The 21,823-nt window shown below is 48.0% G+C and overlaps 1 protein-coding gene across 2 annotated transcripts; it reads left to right on the forward strand.

Annotated features, from left to right (window-relative positions):
* Positions 1 to 256: 256 nt before the first annotated feature.
* On the forward strand, positions 257 to 18,239 carry C1qtnf2 (C1q and TNF related 2). Of its 2 annotated transcripts, none has more exons than XM_021178153.2 (4): positions 257 to 354; positions 6,689 to 6,762; positions 12,146 to 12,398; positions 17,400 to 18,239. In XM_021178153.2, exons 2-4 carry the CDS (start codon positions 6,745 to 6,747, stop codon positions 18,011 to 18,013), a joined length of 885 nt encoding a protein of 294 aa, XP_021033812.1. In that variant the 5' UTR covers positions 257 to 354; positions 6,689 to 6,744; the 3' UTR covers positions 18,014 to 18,239. The 2 variants fall into 2 exon arrangements, with proteins under 2 accessions (XP_021033812.1, XP_029339733.1); XM_029483873.1 differs by lacking the exon at positions 257 to 354 and adding an exon at positions 11,880 to 11,971 and having other exon boundaries at positions 6,708 to 6,762.
* Positions 18,240 to 21,823: the final 3,584 nt, after the last annotated feature.

The following is a 21,823-nucleotide window of genomic DNA, read 5'->3' on the forward strand; positions in this document are numbered from 1 at the left end:
CCTCGGATCCACCAAGAGATTAATGCCCACGTGTACACACAGATGGCTCTGCAGACACTGGCGAACACCGACGACTCGTGTACTAAACCTTCAAATGCTCTGACAGCTTCTACACACATAAATTCACCGACACACCCAAGTTGCCCCCATCGCTGGAAGTCTTTCTAAAATCCGAAGGAAAAAAAGAAGGCCAGCTGCTAGCCAGCGCACGTGACCGGGAAGGAAGGCACTCCCGCCCATGACGGGATGGGAAAACTATGCCTGGGGCCGGCATCTCTGGCTGCTGCAAGCAGGACTGAGCACCACCGGAGCAGCGACGTCGGATGGCCCTGGACGTGGCTCGGGGCACAGAGGGTGAGTGTCGTGCCCCTCAGGACAGAGAGTGGGGCGGACCTGGAGGAACCTTGGATGTTGCAGGCGCGAGATGAGGTAGCAGAGAACTCGCGGGATAGACGTCGGGATGGGCCCCTCTCCACCTCTGCCTCCCTCGGGCATTACAGCCCAGATTCAAACATTTCTAAGGAGCATGCCATGTGCCAGGTTCTGACTGCTGGCTCGCAGGTTAAGAAAGAAAAGAGCTTTACTGCGAACCTATTTGGTCCCACGCCCTCAGGCCCTGAACTTGTGCGCTTTCGTTTCCATGACAACTTATTTATCTTCAAAGGAGGAACTCACTTTAAGGACAGGCTCTGGGCTGCACAGGCAGCAAAGGTGCTTAACTCTTTGTGTCCAAATTGGATGCTTGGGTTCACAGAGTTAACCTCAATAGGGCTCATTATCTCTTTTATCTCTGGACATTTTCTTTAAATACATTAAAATGGGGAGAAGGGTGGTGCAGATTGTGCTCAGAAAGCTACAGTAAATGACAGAAAATTACATCAAATTCTTCACAATTCTCTCCTCTCCCCCTCCTTCATCAAACTACTTGTCTCTAAGCCTTGTCTTTATTTTCATCAGAGCCAGGGTCTCCTATGGCTCATCCAACCTTGAGCTCACTATGTAGCTGAGGGCTACCTTTGACTCCTGCTCCTCCTGCCACTGCCAATGGTGTGGTAGGATTCCCCGTGTGTGTCACCACATCAGATTTATTCAGTTCCAGGGAGCAAACCCAGGTTTTTTTGTCCATGCTGGCCAAGCTCTCTCCCTGCAGAGCCATACCCCAAATGCCCTTCCTCATTCATATCTCTATACAGTTCACATTTTCTACCACCACTGCCCTCGGATCCACTCCAGGAACCTCAACACTCAGCCAAACTATCACAGTGGCTGATGGTGGTGTCCCAGCCCAGCCAGTTCCTCCTGTAACACATGAAGGCCTTCGTACATCTCAGTGTGGTGCTCCTCTGCCGTGACCATAAAACTGGTCTGCAACATTCCAGAGCTCCTTCCGGTAAATGACCATCTGCCAGAAACTGTCCACAGCAGACCAGCAGCGTTAATAATGACAAAGGCATTTAGCATTATTAAAAATCTCTCTTCCCACTGTTTTACTTCGGCTCTCCCATCTACACAGGATTATTTGGTATCTGGTTGTTACAATCATTACTCCGATCTCCACCACCAACTAACTCAACCCCTCTGCTTGCTCTCTCTCCAGACATCGCCTCTGCCCCTTCCTGATTTAACTAGCAAAGCACACTCGAACGTGTGACAGCTTCCCAGATCATGACTTTTGTTCCAGTAGGGTGAATCAGAATTCTTTACACAAGTTCAAAGTCATCTTTGAAGCTACTTGACTCCATGAAGAAGTCAGCAAGATCCCCCAAGAAATTTCTGTGTGTGTGTATGTGTGTGTGTGTGTGTGTGTGTGTGTGTGTGTGTGCGCGTGTGTGTCTGTATGTGGATGTATCTGTGTCTGTGTATCTGTATGTCTCTGTGTATGGATATATCTGTGTCTGTATATGTATGTATCTCTGTGTGTCTGCATGTGTGTGTTTTCTGTGTATGTGTGTTTATGCATGTGTCTGCATGTGTTTCCTGTCGTGTGTGTTTTCTGTGTAAATACATGTATGTATGTGTTTCTCTCTGTGTGGATGTATCTGTGTGTGGATACATATGTGTCTGTGTGTCTATATGTCTCTGTGTATGGATGTATCTGTGTATGTATGTTTCTCTGTGTGTGTCTGCATGTGTGTTTTCTGTGTGCGTGTGTCCTCTGTGTGTGTGTATGTATGTATGTATCTGTGTCTGTGTGTACGTTTTCTGTGTGTATGTGTTTGTGTGTGTGTGCTAAGGAGGACACATATACTTGAGTGATGTAGAGGTAAGAGGACAATCTCAGATGTCATTCCTTAGGAGCTGTCCAATGCCACCCATTTCCAGTCTGGCTTTCTCACAGGCGTGGAACTCACCAAATATGCTAGGCTGGTTTTTCAGGGAGTCCCTGAGATTTGCCTGTCTCGGCTACTCCAGGGATGAAATTACAAGCACGTATTACCGGTTGACTTCCTTTTTTTTAATGTAGATTTTGGGGATCAATTTCAGGTCCTTCCTTATATTTGCTAGTATTTGTTCTCCAGCCCAGGAAGTAACTGCATTCTTTCTTGTCTCGTCCTGGCCCTGCTGACTATGCACTCTTTCCCATAATCTCTCACTGATGCTCCTGGCTCCCCCATGCTCACTAGGAGGTAGCAGACAGATACTTGTACTTCTCCAACTTCTTCCTGCCAATCAGAGCCCTGCAAACTGCATCGACTTCCATGAGAGGAACTCTGACTTGCTCAGTTAATCCTCTTCTATTCTAGGTCCAGTGTTGGAAGCAATTCTCTGCCAAACCCTTTCTAAAGTCAATGATCCTCCCCTGGATTTTTCTCCTCTGGCTTCTTTCTCTGCACACATGCCAGGTCATGCCAGCATCACTAACCTGTTAGAGACCTCCCTGCTAGCAGAGGGGCTAAGATGGAGGACCCCCGAGCTCTGGGCCTAGCATTGGCAGGCCTAGTTTCCCCAATATGCTTGGCATGCGAAAATTATTTTACACTTTTCTGGGCTTTGTTTTGTCTCCTGCAAAATAGGGAAGCCGTTATCAGCCGCTTGGACTGTGAAGAGCAATACAAGGCCCACAGGACGCCAGGTCTCCCAGAAAAGCTAAATACTTCCTTTCTCTCTCCCTTTCTCTCTGGTTGTGCATGTGCCTGAGTGTGAACACAGCCATTCTGCAGTGTGCATGCACAGAGCACAGAACAATTTTAGGTGCTGGGTCTTGCTTTCCACCTTATTTGAGGCTCAGTCCCATGTTTGCTTCTAGCTGTCTTGTGATTTTCCAAGGAGTCCTGTGTCTCTGGTTCCCACCTTACCCTAGGAGCCCTGGAATTACATATAGACTCACACTCCAGTTTCCAGCTTTACGTGGGGTCTGGGGATTTGAACTGAGGCCTTCACACCTGCACAGGAAGTGCTTCGCTCACTGGGTCATCTTTCCAGCCCTAGACATTTTGAATACAAAAATTACCTTAAAATTAGAGGGAAAAAAACCCCAGAAATTAAAAGTACAGTGTAAAGCCAATTCTGGTGGCATATACTGTAATCTCTGCACCTGGGAGACCCAGGCTGAAAGGTCAGAAGTTCAAGAGCTTACCAAGAGGGTTCTGGGAAATGAACTCAGGTTGGCAGCACCCACATGGCACCCCTCTTTAGCTACCATTTCAGTGGCTCTTCTGGTCTCCATGGGCACAGCATGCAATGGTGCATATGCATACAATGGGCATATGCATGCAATGGGCACAGCATGAATGGTGCATATGCATGCAATGAGCACAGCATGCAATGGTGCATATGCATACGAAAATCCTCAGGTACTCCCCAGACATGCCGTACTCTAAAGAAGTATCAAACCTACTGATATTTCTTTAAGATTACACTGAGTAAGAACTGGTGGGTAGAGGCTGAAAAGCTACAGAAAACAACTTTGTCCCTGAGAGGATTCCATCTCAGCAAGAGTCATCAGCTGGAGGCTGGGGAGATGGCTTGGTGGGCAAAGTGCTTTACTGCCAAGGCCTGTAGATCTGAGGTTACATCCCCTTGCGAGTTGTCTACTAACCTCCACATGTACTCTGTGATATACTTTGGTATGTGCAAACACACACAGAGAGAGAGAGAGAGAGAGAGAGAGACAAACACAATCAATCAATCAATGTACATTAGTCAATAATACTAAAAGTTAAGTTGTAAGTGTGGGGCTCCAAAGTTAGTGTTAATCAAATATTGTAGAATGTGGGACTGGAGAGATGGCTCATCAGTTAAGAGTGCTGAGCGCTCTTCCAGGGGACTCAGGTTCACTTCCAGCACGTACCTAACAGATCACATTGCTCTACTCCAGATCCAGTGTGTCCATCAGTCTCTTCTGGTTTCCATGGGGCACCCGACATACATGTGGTGCAGACACACATGCAAGTGAAACGCCCATATGTGTAAAATAAAAATACATTTAAAAATACTTTTTAAAGATGGTGAAATGTCACACTAATCATTATTTTGAAGACTGAACGTTCGGATGAGATGGTACCTTGACCTAAATAACATTGAAAATAATTTCACCTGCTTCTTCTTACTTTTTAATGTGATCATAAGATAATTTTAAATGACATATGACTTGTGTCCTCTTCCTATTGGACAGGGCTGCCCAATTATTCTCTCCAACCATGACAGCCGGTCTGCCATGCCAAGGTTGACCCCCTAGAGACACAAAGATAGGAGAACAAACAATCTCACACCTCTTCTCTTCTCATCCCACTTAGCCACTGCATCCTTCTTCACTGTCTTCCTTGGTCCTCCACGTGACATGATAGCCACAAGTTCATAGGAGCTTGATGGTCTCCCATTTCGATTACCAGGAGCCTGACTCCACCTCCCTGACCCCTGTAGCCAGTTCTTCAGTGGAATCTCAAAGACCCGTAGCAGCCTGGACTAGAGGGCTGACCTGCACTGCCCACCATGTTGAATGGTATGTTTGTTGGCTTTGAAGAACCTGAGCTATAAATAGCAGATGATAGAATCCTTCAATATCAATCCCAAGACTGACTTCTGCTTCAGAAGTGCCTGCTGAGACAAGCCCAACCAGGTCCTAGCTCATTAGGTCATAATTTATCCTTGGACCTCTGTTTCTAGGGAGAGCCAAAAATGAGAAGGGAGAAAAAGGAAGAAAAACTTTAAAAAAGAAAGAGGACCTCGTCCCTTTCAACTCTCTTTATTCACCTTTTAGTCGCCCGTCTCTTTCCTCTGGGCCCTGCAGTTTCCAAGTGGGCAACAAACTTGAGATCCCCCAAAATGGATGTCCTGAGAGCTCTGTTTGGAGCTGCAGCCAGCCCCTCTCCTGCAGGCCACCTCAGCACTGAGAGACACTGGGGAGGGCTGCTTCTAATTTGCTTCCTGGAATTGGTAAAGGCAGGGTGTTTTCCATTAGAGCATTCTCCCATCAAAGCAGATTTTCCAATAGTCTTCGTTCCTCTGCAAGCAAGCTCTCTTTAACCCCTTTAAGTCCCCTTTAAGTCCACACACATCAAGAATTGCCCAGTTGGATCCAAGCTGGAGGTCCTCTTCTGCTGAGGATACGGCCAGGCAAGGCATCACTCCAGGGTCTCCTGGTTGAGGTGGAGACTTGGAAGGCTCAACTGAACTGCTTCTTTAGCATTCGGCTCTCTACATTCTCAGTAGCCATGTGTGACTTTGTCCATCATCGACATCTTGTTGGTACTTCATGGATCAGGAGTGACCATTGCAATCAAGGTCACTTAAGTTGTGCTGAACACGTACTATATGTGCAGCGGTGCTAAGCTCCAGGGTTACAGAGAGGGACAGGCAAGGGCCCTACCTCCCGAGATCTCCCAGCAGGAAGAGACAGAGGTGAATCAAACCTCGCCACAATTGGGTCAAACATGTTGGAAGGCAGAACAGGGTAGCCCAAGATCATTATGAGTCAGATACTTTTAGACTGTGGGCAGTGTTCCCCAAGGAGAGGAGACCAGAGCTGAGGCTTCAAGGAAGAGGAGGCCAGCTGAGAGGGAGAGCTGAGGCTTCAAGGAGGAGGAGACAAGCTGAGAGGGCTTCTGGGGAGCAGATTACAATTTGGGAGCAGGTAGCCAACTTCAGTATTTAGTGTGTCATCCTCTGGCCTAGGTGTTTGGGGGGCATAAGCTCATTCTTGTCCCAGACAATGTGGGTTAAAAATAGCATTGTGTCCATGAAATAGTTAAGCAAACAAGTGTTGTGTCCGGGTTTTCCCAGGGCTTTTAACCACTGAGGATGACAACTGTTGATTTGGGATGTTTAGATCTTCAAGGGGAGATTGGTTAGCACCTGGACCTCACAGCTTCACTCAAGGTTCTGACAGCATCCCTGCCCTTTGTCCTTGCAGAACACTTTCCAGAGAAATAGAAAAAAGGCCAGGGTCCCCACCTCTGCCACTTCTCATGTCATAGTTTTGACAGAAAGCCCTCAAAAATGAGTGGGAGGCTATGTCCTGTGAAGGCGGAGGGAGAAGGCTCTTCCCCTACAGCGACCTCCAAGCTGGAGCCACGGTGTCCCAGAGCTTTCCTGGAGCATGTGCATCCACGAATCAGCAGCTACTTTCCTGCAAGGCTGGAAGCCTGGGGCTGCAGAGATTAAAACCAGACTTCAGAATGCATCCAAGTTTAACACCTCATGATTCCATTTCTGGGATTTAACTATCTTTTTTTTTTCTTCCTTTTAGCAAGAAGACTTGATGAAGCCTTTCTTCCCAACCCATACCCAGAAAGAACAACTTAGATGACAATTTTTAAAAAGGTAAGGGGGGGGGGGCAGGTCATGGTTAACTTTTTATTTGACCGATTAAACCTCTCTGTGTGGGGCATTTGCTGTATGTGTGGCATTCTGCAAGCACAGCCCCAGAGACAGGGACAGAAGGGCAGACTGAGCAATCCAAAGGAACTGCATTTGCTCTGTCTATGCCATTGAAGAAAAACTGACAGAAGAAAGAAACGTTTCTCGAATTAGGGGTTTCTATGACCTATAGTGTTTAGACCCCCTTTTTTCTTCCCTACAGACGTTCTGAGTCTCAAGCAATTATAAAGCAGCTATTTCTTTTATTTTAAGATTTGCTTGTGTGTGTGTGTGTGTGTGTGTGTGTGTGTGTGCACGTGTGCATGTGCGTGCACTCATGGGTACCCTCTGATACCAGATGACGATGTCAGACACCCTGCAGTTACAGATGGTTGTAAGCTGCCGTATATAGATGCTGGGACTTGGATCCAGGTCCTTTGAAAGAGCAGAAGGTACTGTCAACCACTGAGCCATCTCTCCAGTCCCAAAGCAGCCAGTTCTTAAATATCTGCTTGAAAGTTTGTAAACAGGTGGCCAGCTGAGGTCGTGTGCTCACGGGACTTAGACATGAGAGAGATGATACAGTAAACAAACAAAAGTGGTTGCATGAGCCGGGGAAGGGGAACTGCCCGAAAGAGGGGAATGCTTGGAAGAAGGTTGAGAGCTAAGCCTGGAGGCACAGCATGATGGAGGCCCTGTAGCTCTCCAACAAGCAAAGGAAGAGAGGAGCAGAGGCTGGGGTGAGGCTGAGGCCAGGTCATTTAGGGCCATGTGGGCCCTGTTAGGAGATCCCGTGTTTATGTCCTGCAGCCAGAAGCTACTGGACCAGCTTGAAGAATGAGGTGGCTGGCGGATGGACTTAAACTCTGGCTGGGGCGTGTGGGAGAGGTTGGGAGTCTGCAGCAAGCACAGGAAGGGAGGCTGTTGAAAGTGCAAGTGAGGAATGAATCATGGATAGGGCTAGGCTTTGCAAACCTGAACCCAGTCTTGGCTTGGATCCTTGCTGAGTTCCACATCATGAACGCTCCAGAGGGGTCTGTGGTGGGCCAGAGCCCTGGAGACTTGTGTCTATTAAAGCAGGAAACATTTTATTGTTTTGTTCTCTCTCTCTCTCTCTCTCTCTCTCTCTCTCTCTCTCTCTCTCTGTCTGTCTGTCTGTCTGTGTGTGTGTGTGTGTGATTTTATTTTATGTGCATTGCTGTTCTGCCTGCATGGTATATCTGTGTGAGGGTGTCAGACCCACGGGAACTGGAGCTACAGACAGTTATGAGCTATCATGTGGGTTCTGGAAATTGATTCCAGATCCTCTAGAAGAGCAGCCAGTGCTCTTAACTACTGAGCCACCTCCCCCCCCCAAGCCTCCTTTATTGTATGTTTTTGAGACTGGGTCCCTTGTAGTCAAGGCTGACCTTGAACTTGCTATATAGCTGAGGATGGCTTTGAACTCCTGATTCTTCTGTGTCCACCTGAGTCGTGTGATTACAGATGTGCACCTCCACACCCCAGAGGACAAGAGATTTTTTTTCAAGTATCTGATTACCAAAGTAATATCACCTTGACATTTTCAAAGTCATATGGGGCGCATGTGTATAAAACTGTAAAATAAAATACATCTCAAAGAATGTTATGTGCAGCTTTGGCCTGTACTTCAAGGTTTTGTCTATAATCTGGGATGTTTGGAAGGAAAGCATCTAACCAATGCTGACGGCCTGGAAAGCGTTTGTATATCAGGGGCAGCCAATGCCAAGTTCAAATATTACTCATGCTACTGATATGAGCAAATTGCCTCTCTGGGTATGTGGGAGGAAGGCACAGAAGAGAAATAGGTAATGTGGGGTAAGCGTGGTCTCAAGGTATGGCTGGCCGTGGGTGAACCCTGCTCTCTGATGCTGTGACAGTGGATAAATCACTACACCTCTTAGAGCTTCAGTTTCTTTAACACTTCCTTTTGCCTTCGTTGGTTTACTGTAGCCTTCCAATAACACAACGCAGGTGAAGAGTTCCATGCAGACCCTGGATCATCAGGGTGCCTAATAATGTCACTTTGTCTCTGCCTCCGTTGTCATTGACACCCTCCCCAAGTTGGCTATACCTTTATGTAAAAGCCAGTGAGAGAGTTACCCCATCTAGACGGGCTGGGGTCTTGCTCCTACCCCTTGCCCAGTCTTCTCTCCAGGGCCATCATGTGCGTGGTGGTGTGAGCATGGTATTCAAGGGGGAGCAGAGCTATTTGGAGTCTTGTTTTTCTTGGAGGTGCCTGGGAAGCAAGAAGACTTTTCTCTGCCTTTAGCTCTGGAGGCAAATTGAGTCCCCCTGCTTTTCTTTCCAAAGCTATTCCTGGCTCCAGCTGCAGGAATGTCTCTGGGGCTGCAAGAACCTTCAGGCTCCAGCTTCAGAGAAAAAATAAAACTAAAACATCTCTCTGTGTGTCTCAGAGCAGCCCACCCCTTAGGCTCTTGGGCCTGCTCCAGCCAGCTGTTGCTGAGAGCCACTGACCCCTCTCTGTCCAGAGAAGACAAGGCTGGAGAGAGCAAGTGTTCTCCCTCAGAGGGGCCTTGTGGCTGTACTTTGTAGAATAGACATGAACTCTGTGATAGATTAGCTGTCTTCCTGCTGTGACTTTAGCTGTTCTCTGGGTTCACATCTACGTGTAAAAGTCACCCCACCTCTCTCCTTCCTCCCTCCTTCCATCCCTCCCTTCCTTCCTCTCTTGCTAATATGGAATGTTTATAGGTCACAAACTTCCAGATCATTTCTAAACTGCTTGGAAAATTAACTTTCATTCTTAAGACCCCCAGGTGTGCTTTAGCTCCTAACTGGACTAGGGAATGTTGTTCAATGGCAAAGCACTTGTTTAGCATGCATGAGACCCAGGATTCAATCCCCAACTCAGGAAAAAAAAATTGCACCAACCCATTTCCCACAACTCTCATCTCATTGGGCAGAAAGAGGAAAGGGTGCAAGGGCCTGAGGGGTGCCTGGGCCAGTTTTCCAGGAGCATCCACCACTGATGCAATATTAACATACATTATGCTGAGAAAGCCTGACACAAGGAATACAAAGTATGGTCACTGTACTGGCTAGTTTTGTGTCAACTTGACACAGCTGGAGTTATCAGTTGAGGAAATGCCTCCATGAGATACAACTGTAAGGCATTTTCTCAATTAGTGATCAAGGGGGAAAGGCCCCTTGTGGGTGGTGCCATCTCTGGGCTGGTAGTCTTGTTCTATAAGAGAGCAGGCTGAGCAAGCCAGGGGAAGCAAGCCAGTAAGGAACATCCCTCCATGGCCTCTGCATCAGCTCCTGCTTTCTGACCTGTTTGAGTTCCAGTCCCGACTTCCTTGGTGATGAACAGCAGTATGGAAGTGTAAGCCAAATAAACCCTTTCCTCCCCAACTTGCTTCTTGGTCCTGATGTTTGTGCAAGAATAGAAACCCTGACTAAGACAGTCACCTATGTTTGCTTCCCTTTGTTCCTCTGTAAACCCACCAGTCAGTGGCTGGAGCTCAAATCTAGCCTGAGAAACTCAGTGAGGAGGGGCCAGCTTGTCCCCTGGGGAACAGCCAAAGAAAGCTCAAAAGCCTGGGCAATTGTCAGCAGGATGGGAAGCAAAAGGAGTGGAGAAGGACTGTGAAGGACTCAGGAGGAACCCTGAGCTCCAAAGCTTGAGCAGTGTCCCCATCCTGCCTCCAGCTCCACACCACCCATGAGCCCTTACCTAGATGCTAATAATGTGGTCAAAGGCTGTGTAGGAGCCATGAAGCCAGCCACTCTTCATATCCATATAGGGAAGAAAGGCTAAAGATGAAAAGGCTCAGCTCCAGAGCTGGGTGGGTCAAACTGGGACTCAGATAACCATCAGCCCTAGCCCCTATGGATGCAAATTAGCCAGCCCGGCCCTGAGCTACTCGCGCATAAATTCAGGGTTTGGGACTCAAGCGTCTGCATTTTAACAAGCCCTCTCCCAATCTGATCGATATAGACTCATTAAAAAACAAAAACAAAAACAACTGCTCTCTTCCAGCCCTTTGCTGTTTGGGTAGGAAAACTAGGAGTCGGAGAGGAAAAGGGGCTAGCCTTAGGTCACAAAGCAAATGACCACTGAGAGCCATCCATACAGCAAGAAGTTATGGCTGCTAAGTTTGCTCACCCTTCTAGCTTCCTCCTAGGAAGAGAGGCTGTGGATAACCAAGCACCCAAGATAGTCTGTTGCTTGCCTTAAGCAAGCGCCTGCCGTCTGCTCTAAACCCTAGTTTGTGTATCTGCACAGAGAAGGTGGGGAGGAGAGGATCTCCCACTGTGCCTCACATGGATGATCAAACCTTAAGGATGGTCCAGGCCAGAGCAGGAGGAGGCGATCTTTGGAGCTGTGTGGCTTGGGTCAAACCCCAGCCTGCTATGTGACTTAGCCACACCCATCACCTCGACTTTCCGAGCCTCTTTTCTCCCCATGTGCCTATTCCATAAGGCCATTGTACTGTGAGATGGAGCGTCGATTGACAGCCCTGTGTCCTGAGAGTGAGCCTGGGCACCAGAAGCATTTAGAGACTTCTGACCATGGCCACCTAGCAGTGTGGCTGCACCCTCGTGTGGGATCACCACCCTCAGTCGCTGAATCCCCATCTCCCACACTTGCATCCCCAAGTCCCTGTAGGAAGCAGCTTAGCTATACTTCACAATCTGTAAAGTGTTTCTGCCCTTGTCACTGTCAATAGCATAGTCCACTGAAGCCACAGGTCAGGCACTAGTGCTGTGGAGGCTGGGGTTGCAAATTCCTCCTGCATATCGGCCACTTGGATGAATGAGAGCCTACTGGTGAATGGCTTGCCTCAGGATCCCTGCAAAGTATATCTGAGCACAGGATTCACCCATCCAAGTATGCCCTTAAGACGCAAGGGCACTCACTGTCTACATCAGCAGTTCTCAGCCTTCCTAATGCTGCGACCCTTTAATACGATTCCTCACGTTGTGGTGACCCTCAACCGTGAAATTCTTTTCACTGCTACTGTACAATTCATAACTGTAATTTTGCTACTATTATGAATCATAATGCAAATGCCCGTGTTTTTCAATGGTCTTAGGTGACCCCTGTGAAAGAGTCATGTGACTCCCAAAGGTTGTGGTGACCACTTGAGAACCACTTGTCTAGATGGATATCTGTGATGGAGGAAAGGTAGACAAAAATGCAATTGTGCCCATGCCTCCTCTTCCCCCTCCTCCCCTCCTCCTTCCCCCTCCTCCTCTCCCTCTTCCTCCTCCTCCCTGCCCTCCCCCTCCCCTCTTGATGCCTTAGTCAGTAGTGTGTCAGCACCATGTCTGCTCTCACCTGCTCTTATGTCATCCACAGGTGACAACCATGATTTCCTGGGTACTCTTGGCCTGTGCCCTTCCATGTGCTGCTGACCCAATGCTTGGTGCCTTTGCTCGCAGGGACTTCCAGAAGGGGGGTCCTCAACTAGTTTGCAGCCTGCCTGGTCCCCAAGGCCCACCTGGCCCTCCAGGAGCACCAGGGTCCTCAGGAGTGGTGGGAAGAATGGGTTTTCCTGGGAAAGACGGCCAAGATGGCCAGGACGGAGACCGGGGGGACAGTGGAGAAGAAGGTAAGAGACCTGTACCTGCCCTCTTGTCGCACCCAGGGTTAACAGCATTTGTCATGGAAGGTGCTTTAGAGCTCCTAAAACTAGCTAGCACTCATCAGTACCTTTTAATAACCAATTGGAAGAGAACAGATGAAGACCATCTATCTGCTGAGTTTTTAAATCGCTACAGGGTGAGTTGATGCTAGCCTGTGAGCTGTTATTCAAAGCACTTGGTTTGCAGTTGACATCAGCCCAATTAACAGACCCAAATGAGATTACTTGACTCATGAAACTGTGAAGAAAAAGAGCTGAGATTCAGAAATGGCTTGGCCCTGGGGTATAATTCTTTTTGCTGAGGCTCTGCCTCTCCTTGTGTGTTGGTTTCATCCCCCTAAAAGCTGGATATTCTGAAAGAGCCATCAATGCGTTCAGGTCTCCACCCTTACAGCTTCACCCATACCCATGTTTTTTAACCTTTTTTCAGTGAGATGTGGGACCATCATTTGCCAAGGTTGTATCCTGGGCCAGCCCTGGATGTTTTTGAGTGGGTGGTGGAAACACTTAGTCATTGTATTTGACAGCCCCACGGAGACCCACACAGAGTCTACCTGATCTACATAGGGATCAGGTAGACATGGAACAGACTAGATACTGTCTTTCGGTTCCTTCCACTTAGACCTTCCCTTTCACCCCTGCTCTGTATGATATCAACATCTTCAAATGTACATCTGAAACGTAGGGAAATTATAGCAGTTTTCTGTTGGTACTGCTCGGGATTGAACCCGGAACCTTGGGCAGGTCAAGCACACATCCCACCCTTTCAGTCTCATGGTATCTTTTACTTACATAGCATTTAAACCCTGACAAGGCATGTAGAGTAAGTCGTTCATCAAATTATCAATACCATCTTGGGGAAAAAAAATGCCCTTATTATTCCAAGTTTCAAATGAGAAGAGTAGGAGTCCAGGTGGCAAGGTTAAGAGAAGCTTGTCATAGCTGCAAGAATGTAAACTCTAAGATCAACCTGGGATATTAATTTTAAACAAGTGACTTAACCTCCCCTAACCACAGCAACTCATATATGCAGCAGCGATACCAATAGTGTATCAGAATTCCTCATCCAAGGTCCTGAAGTCAGGGTTACAATGTTACTCACTGTGTTAGTCAGGGTCCTCTAGAGTCACAGGACTTATGGATGGTCTCTCTATAGTAAAGGAATTTATTGATGACATACTGCCTGCAGTCCAATTCCCCACAATGGTTCAGTCGCAGCTGTGAATGGAAGTCCAAGGATCTAGCAGTTACTCAGTCCCACACGGCAAGCGGGCGAAGGAGCGAGAGCGACCAATGTCCTTATATTGTCTCCAGTAGAAGGTGTAGCCCAGATTAAAGTTGCGTGCCACCACACCTTTCATCCCAGATGACCTTGAACTCAGAGATCTCCCTATCTTTTTTTTTAATATTTTTTTATTATGTATTTTCCTCAATTACATTTCCAATGCTATCCCAAAAGTTCCCCATACCCCCCACCCACTCCCCTACCCACCCATTCCCACTTTTTGGCCCTGGCGTTCCCCTGTACTAGGGCATATAAAGTTTGCGTGTCCAATGGGCCTCTCTTTCCAGTGATGGTCTACTAGGCCATCTTTTGATACATATGCAGCTAGAGTCAAGAGCTCCGGGGTACTGGTTAGTTCATAATGTTGTTGCACCTACAGGGTTGCAGATCTCTTTAGCTCCTTGGATACTTTCTCTAGCTCCTCCATTGGGGGCCCTGTGATCCATCCAATAGCTGTCTGTGAGCATCCACTTATGTGTTTGCCCTGGCTTAGTCTCACAAGAGACAGCTATATCAGGATCCTTTCAGCAAACGCTTGCTAGTGTATGCAATGGTGTCATCGTTTGGAGGCTAATTATGGGATGGATCCCGAGATCTCCCTGTCTTAATCTTCTGGAATCACTATGCCTCAAGATCTTCATACCAAGATTCAGATCAGAAACTTCTATCTCCCAGCCTTCAGATAAGGATCATTGGTGAGCCTTCCAATTCTGGATTGTAGTTCATTCCAAATATAGTCAAGTTGACAACCAGGAATAGCCACTACACTCACCCTAACTGAACTTAGATTTACTGAACTTAGACTGACTCCAAACCCATGGTCTTTCCTACCGCACAAAGCCAACTCCTCCAAATGTACCTCTTCCTAGGGGAAGACCTCTGACAGCATTGGAAATGCTTGAACCCGAGGAGGTCCTGCGGGGTGGTAGGCACTAGATATCACTATCCCACATTCTTTGACCCCGTGGCATGTTCTGGCCAAGCAGGGCCTTCCTGGGGATTTATTTACCTGTGGATCCCGTGGGAGATGGTGGTCTCTGGGTCAACAGCTTTCCTTGATCAGGAACAAGAGGGGAACAGGTCTGGGATTCTTTGAGTTATCTCTCCTGCCAGAGGTCAAGTGACAACTAAAGAAGGCGGTGTGCAGAGGTAGAAATGGAGCAGTGTGGTGTGTGTAACCCAATCAACTCCAGGTCACCTAGCAACAGGAGCAGGATGAGGTCTAGCCACACCCCCAACCAACAAACTGTAAACCCATCTCTAGAAAGATTTCCAGGAGTCAGTGTTTCTCCTGAAGCCTTTCAGGTGGTAACACAGAAGGAGGCAGACCACCCAGTAGGAGGTAGAAGTTCCTACCCTTTCCTAACAGTATTGCACCGAAATCCTTTCTCCCCAAATTACTTTTCTTATGGTGTTGTCCTAGCAATAGAAACCTAACTAAGACACCAAGGCAACTCTTAAAAAAGAAAGCATTGGGCTGGGCAGTGGTGGCGCACGCCTTTAAGCAGAGGCAGGCGGATTTCTGAGTTCGAGGCCAGTCTGGTCTACAGAGTGAGTTCCAGGACAGCCAGGGCTACACAGAGAAACCTTGTCTCAAAAAACAAAACAAAAACAAAAGACAAAATAAAATAAAGCATTGAAGTGGGGGCTTGCTGGCAGTTTTAGAGTCTTAGTCCATTATGAGAGAGAGAGAGAGAGAGAGAGAGAGAGAGAGAGAGAGAGAGAGAGACTGGGAGTGAGCGTTCGAAACCTCAAAGCCCATCCCTAGTGACTCGCCTCCTAACCCCTTAGTCTATGGGGGCCATTCTCATTCAAACCACCACATTCCACTCTGTGGCCCCCACAGGTTTGGAGCTGTATCCTAACACAAAATGCATTCAGTCCAACTTCAACAGTCCCCATCGTCTATCAGTCTTAAAACTGTTTAAAAGTCCAAAGTCTCTTGTGAGACTCAAGGCCATCTCTTGTAACCTTGTAACCCCCGTAAAATCAAAATTTAAAAAAGCAGCCCACAGACTTCCAATATGCAAGGCACACGGAATATACATGACCATTCCAAAAGGGAGGATAGGGGGCTTAGTGAGGAAACGCTGGGCCCAAGCGAGACTGAAAACCAGCAGGACAAACTTCAAGTTCTGCATCGCTATGTCTGATTATCAAAGCGCTCTTTGGAACTCGAACTTCTTCCAGCTTTGTTGACTGCAACAGTTGCAAACAGAGGATGGGTCAGATAGTCCAAAATGACCATCTGCATGGTGGGAAGGCGGAGAACTCAGCGGCTGCTCAGTCCACGAGGCGGGTCACCTCAGCAATCCCAATCTGATGGCGGCCGTGGCAGCAGTCTTTCCCAAAGATAGATCTCTTTGTATCTGGGACACTGCCAGAAGGTGCTGTCCATTCTAGGACACCTTCTTCCTCATTCAGTTAATCCTTCCCTCACAGGCCTGCCCAGAGGCGCGTCTCCTGGCTGATTCCTATCCAATCAAATTGACAACCAAGATTAACCATCACATAGTGAAATGCCAACATACTACATACTTAAAAGAAACAAAGTGCCTTGTCAAGGCATAAAATTCCTACAATGTCTCCCCATCCTCCACATCGTTGCCCTGTGTCTGCCAATCTCAGATGTTCATGAGTACCAGCATCTCTCAGAAGCAAGGCCTTCGATGGGCAATTGGCACGACTTTGCATGCAACCCTGCCATTCAGACCAGGCATGGCTATGTTACGATAGAGCACAAGCCCCCTCCCATGTGTGTGGTTTACACCAGGATCCCAGCATTCGGGGGTAAGGAAGGGGTCAGCAGGCTATAGCCAGCCTTGGCTTTGCAGCGTGTTCACACCAGCCCTAGGGCTACATGAGACTGTTGTTGTTAAAGGATCATAAGTATAAATGTTTCCAATACAATCATTGGCACAAAGATGCTGTTCGTAGGAAACTGTGTATTTTATGAAAACTCAGTATTAAAAACCACAAAGTGGTTCCTGAGCAAACATTTAGGGATGGTCTGCAGGATCTGCCAACCGATGTTTAACATTGAGACGGTGTGTGCCCAGCACTGTCCTGTGCACCGAAGAACACAGGAATCAATAGCATTGGTGTTTCCTTGACACCTGGAAGTTTCTGGCACCTGCTGCTGTTTCCCCTCAGTGGGCATCACAGCTGTCTTCATGAAGCATGGGAATCTACCTCCTTCCTTTTGTTTTCCTTGAGACAGAGTCTCACATAGTCCAGGCTGGCCTCAAACTCACTATGAAGCCAAGATGATCTTGGACTCCTGATCCCTACACCCCTGCCCCCAAACACACACACACGCGCGCACACACACACACAGAGAGAGAGAGAGAGAGAGTACTAGGACTGCATTAGGATTGCTGCAGTTTGTCACCATGTCCAGTTTTATACTGTGATGGGGATTGGACCCAGGAGTTCACACATACTAAGCAAGCACTCTACCAACCGAGCTGCATCCCCAGCCCAGTGAATTGTCCCTCTGCTCTGATTCCCAGTGCTACTAAACACATCAAAACCCTGGTTTTCCAGAAAAGACCAAGAGAAGAAGTGCCTGGGGCTGTGTTACCAGCACCTTCCACGTGCTCCACAGCCTTCTCCTCTCTCCACCCAAGGGCTCTTCTGGGTTCTTACATGTCCCTGATTAAATCAACTATTCTGTGTTCCAGGTCCACCTGGCAGGACAGGCAACCGTGGAAAACAAGGACCAAAGGGCAAAGCTGGGGCCATTGGCAGAGCTGGCCCTCGAGGACCCAAGGGGGTCAGTGGTACCCCCGGGAAACATGGCACACCGGGCAAGAAGGGACCTAAGGGCAAAAAAGGGGAGCCTGGCCTCCCAGGCCCCTGCAGCTGCGGCAGCAGCCGAGCCAAGTCGGCCTTTTCCGTGGCGGTAACCAAGAGCTACCCACGCGAGCGACTGCCTATCAAGTTTGACAAGATTCTGATGAACGAGGGTGGCCACTACAACGCGTCCAGTGGCAAGTTCGTCTGCAGTGTGCCAGGGATCTATTACTTTACCTATGACATTACGCTGGCCAACAAACACCTGGCCATCGGCCTGGTGCACAACGGTCAGTACCGCATTCGGACTTTTGATGCCAACACGGGCAACCACGACGTGGCGTCGGGCTCCACCATCCTAGCTCTCAAGGAGGGTGATGAAGTCTGGCTGCAGATCTTCTACTCAGAGCAGAATGGACTCTTCTACGACCCTTACTGGACCGACAGTCTGTTCACCGGCTTCCTCATCTACGCTGACCAAGGAGACCCCAACGAGGTATAGACAAGCCGGGGTTGAGCCTTGAGGTAGGGACTAAGATTCTGCATGGGTGCCTGGAGGAAGATCCCTCGACTGGGGCTGTGGACTGACAATCTTGGGAGCTTTTATTCCCAGGCAGGCCTCCTCTATTGCTGCTTAAAAAAAAAAAAATCATTAAATCCAAGCTATTGATTCGTCTATTTCTCTGTCCACTCATCAAATGGTCTTAGTATCTGTTGAGTAACCAGCACTGGGCTATACTCCATGAGGTACATACACCAGTGGGAAGACAGAGTGCCTATCCTCCGGGAAATACAATTCACAAATAAAGAACAAATTATATAAATGACCATAGGGACATAGCTGACATGTTTATTTAATATAGAGTTGATCTCTTAAGTCTACTTGCGTACAGACATACATTCTACGTGAAAAACACGGATTTTGACTTACATGTGTACCCTGTACCACTACATAGATGGGGGTGGGGGGACAGCTACCACTCTTCCGACCCCTGCTCCCATCCCCATACCCCACCCCCATCTCTCACAGCTCTCTGAGATTCCTTCAAGCCAGGACAGCTACTCCTCTGCTTCCGTTGGGATTGCATTTAAAACACAATAAGTTTTAAAATATTGCTCAGTTAAAGATACATTCAAAAGTGAGCATTGGGGCCCAGCCACATGGCACACGGAAGAGCAGTTGTTCACCCTGACAGGTTGCCTACTGTCACTGTTACAAAAGCCAATGTCCTACACAGGGACAGTGAGGGGAAAGATCAAAATTCCAGGCAGTTCCTGCTGAACGTGTGTTATATTTATACCTTCCAAAGTTATCCGTAGGTCAAAGAATTGTAAATCAGAGCCCATGAGTACACGGAGGAGCTGGGCTCTGAAGCAGGACACAGGGCAACAGGAGAACCTGAAAAGAATGTTCTTCCAGCAAAATGACCAGGCCGCCGGTACAAATGCCCTCTCTACCCAGGGAAGAGCTGGGTGCACTTTAGGAACTGACTGGAGCCAGATGAATAGGGCAGTTAAGAAGAGAATTGAGACTCGTGAGGGTGGAAGTTCACACAGAACCTCATAGTCATGTTCCTTCCGATTAGAAAGCTGCTTTAGCTTCTGCCTGTAACTCCAGCATTCTGCTGGCTGAGGCAGGAGGATTGCATTGAGTTCAAAGCTAGTCTGGGCTAAGGGTGAAACTTTCTCAAGAAAAAAGAAAAAAAAAAAAGAGTATTAATTTACCAGTATGCAGAGGGAGTGTGACGTTACTATGGGGTAATCCTGAGCCTCCTCAGAATGTAAGTGCTGTTCATCAAGGACCCAGGCTTTTTATTATTTTATTATTTTATTATTTGTTGGCCCACTGCTCAGTTGGTGATGAAGAGCAGGGTTTCACTGCATGCCTGGTGGCAGGAATGAATAGCACTGAGGTGAGTCTACCCTGGTCAGGTGTTTTCAGAATGCAGGGCTAAAGAAGCCTCCATGCCAGAGTGCGGTGAGCCCATGATCAACGCTTAGAGATTTTCCTGATAGGGTCAAACATTCAAGCAGCTTGCGCTCACTGCCCCCTGGTGGATACTCATGGAACAACAGGTAGGGCATGGGCTGGTCCTGGAAAGCGTGGGCCCAGTGCTAACAAAATAAGGTTTATTTAGTCATTCTCACTGAGTCCGCCACAAATGCAATGGGATAGGGAAGTGTCTAGAAACCAGACAGTACTCTGTGGCCCAAACAGATCAACAGGTGGGCAGGGGTTCTGCCCGGGGTCCCCGCAGAAGGGTCAGCCTCTGAGATGGAGTGGCACCTTCATTTGTAAAAAATTTTTCTTTTCCTTTCTCTAAAAAAAATTTTTTAACCAGGCATGATGATGAGAATCCCAGCACTCAGGAGGCAGAGGCAGGTGAATCTCTGTGAGTTGGAGGATAGCCTGATCTACTTAACAAATTCCAGGCTAGCTAGGGCTACATGGTAAGACCCTCGTTCCTAGTCCTATCTGTGGCTTCTTGAATGCCTTGAGAACCTGGGCCTGTCTGCGGTCTTCCCTTTATGTAGGCACTGAAGAAGACATAGAACTTGGTGAGCCTTTAATCCAAAAGCCTTCTCTCCTTCAATACACTCTTTGAAAAGCAGCTTTCCGCTTCACGGTTTTCGAGACAGCGTTTCTCTGTGTAGTGCTGCTGTCCTGGAACTCACTCTGTCGACCGGGCTGGCCTGGAACTCAAAGAAGTCCTCCTGCTGGGATTAAGGCCTGTGCCACCAGACCCCAGTTCAGTGCACTCTTTGAAGGGCAGCTACCCGCTTCTGAAGCAGCCTGGAGAACCCCACCTCTGATCATGACAGTGCAGAGAGCTTCCAGCCCACACTGACAGACAGACCTTAGGTCTCCCCTGACAAATGAATGTTGTACTCTGTGTACATAAGGGCTCTTCCTCTGCAGGTTTATGATCAAAATTACGGCAGGAGAGAAGTCTGACATCCATCTCAGACACAAATTTTAAAAGATGACCAAAGACTCAATAATATATACAGATAATATTTTAATATAGAATGTTAATAAATCAAGATTAATACAAAAACAAAGAGCAAAAGTCAAAGTTGGGATCTGACAGGGCTGGGATTAGGGTGAGGTAAAGGAGAGACAGTGCGGGGATGGGGGCGAGTTGCATTGGAGGCTTGACAACCAACCCCCAGCCTCCCCAGCCCCACCCCACTCTTCCCTATCCCCACCCCACTCTTCACCCCCACCATAATAGGAAGAAACGGCTTCCGGGCTGCATGTAATCCTTATTTGTGCCACTAGAGGGAGCACACCTACCACACAAACCTCCAATAAGCCACAGGGGGCTGGAAAAACCAGCAGGCCTCTGCAGCAGACAGTTTCCTAGCCTCAGAGCCCAAGACAAAAGGGAGAGTCTCAGGCCAAGGTTCTAGGGTGGCTGTGATCTTGTGCTGGGAAAAAAAGAAAAAGAAAGAAAAGAAATAAAGTCAGTCTCACCTTTTCCAGACATCTGCACTTGGGGCAGAGTTTTGAGCACCCTGTTTGTGTCAGAGACCAGCCTGAGACTGGGCAGGAGTACCAGCTCTTGTTAAGCAAGAATGGGGTCCAGTCCTGAGTGTCTTGGGGTCCCCTGTGTGGTTTGGGTGATAACGTTTGTGACTTCAACAAAATGAACGGCTGGGCCAGAAGATCTCAGGACCAATTTAGGCATCAGATGTTGATCTCTCTCTTCAAAGCAGTCAGGAAAGGACGACAGCACATGTACAGTGAGTAGCACTGCTGCGGGAATCAGCCAGCATGTTAAATCTCCACGCTCAGGCCTCTGCTTCTACTGAAGACACGTGTGTGTGTGTGTGTGTGTGTGTGCACTCATGCACACACTGAGGCCAGAGAAAAATGGCGGGTGTCCTGATTTACCATCTCATCTTATTCCCTTGAGTCTGAATCTGTCACTGAACTTGGATCTCTGCTGATGACTGACAGTCCCCAGCAATCCTCCTGCCTCTGTCCCCAATAGTACTAGAGTGACAGACTTGTGTTCATGCATGCCAGGCTTGTATGTGGGTTTGGGGAAAATCTGTATTTAGGGCCTTTTCTGCCCCTAACCTGCTTTTCTGGCCAGTGCTTTTACACACTGAGCCATCTTCCCACCCCTCAGTGAAGACTTCTGTTATAACAAATCACTGTCAAATCTTCTGAGCTACACTAGAAATGGCGGCAACGTTTACTGAACACTGGCAGCAGGCCGCCTTTGATGTGTGCGGACTGCTCCACAGTTCACACTATTGTCAGCAGCTTCCAAGACCACCAACCTCACTTCATAGACACAGG

This window comes from Mus caroli, chromosome 11, assembly GCF_900094665.2.
Source record: "Mus caroli chromosome 11, CAROLI_EIJ_v1.1, whole genome shotgun sequence".
Classification (NCBI taxonomy): Eukaryota; Metazoa; Chordata; class Mammalia; order Rodentia; family Muridae; genus Mus; species Mus caroli.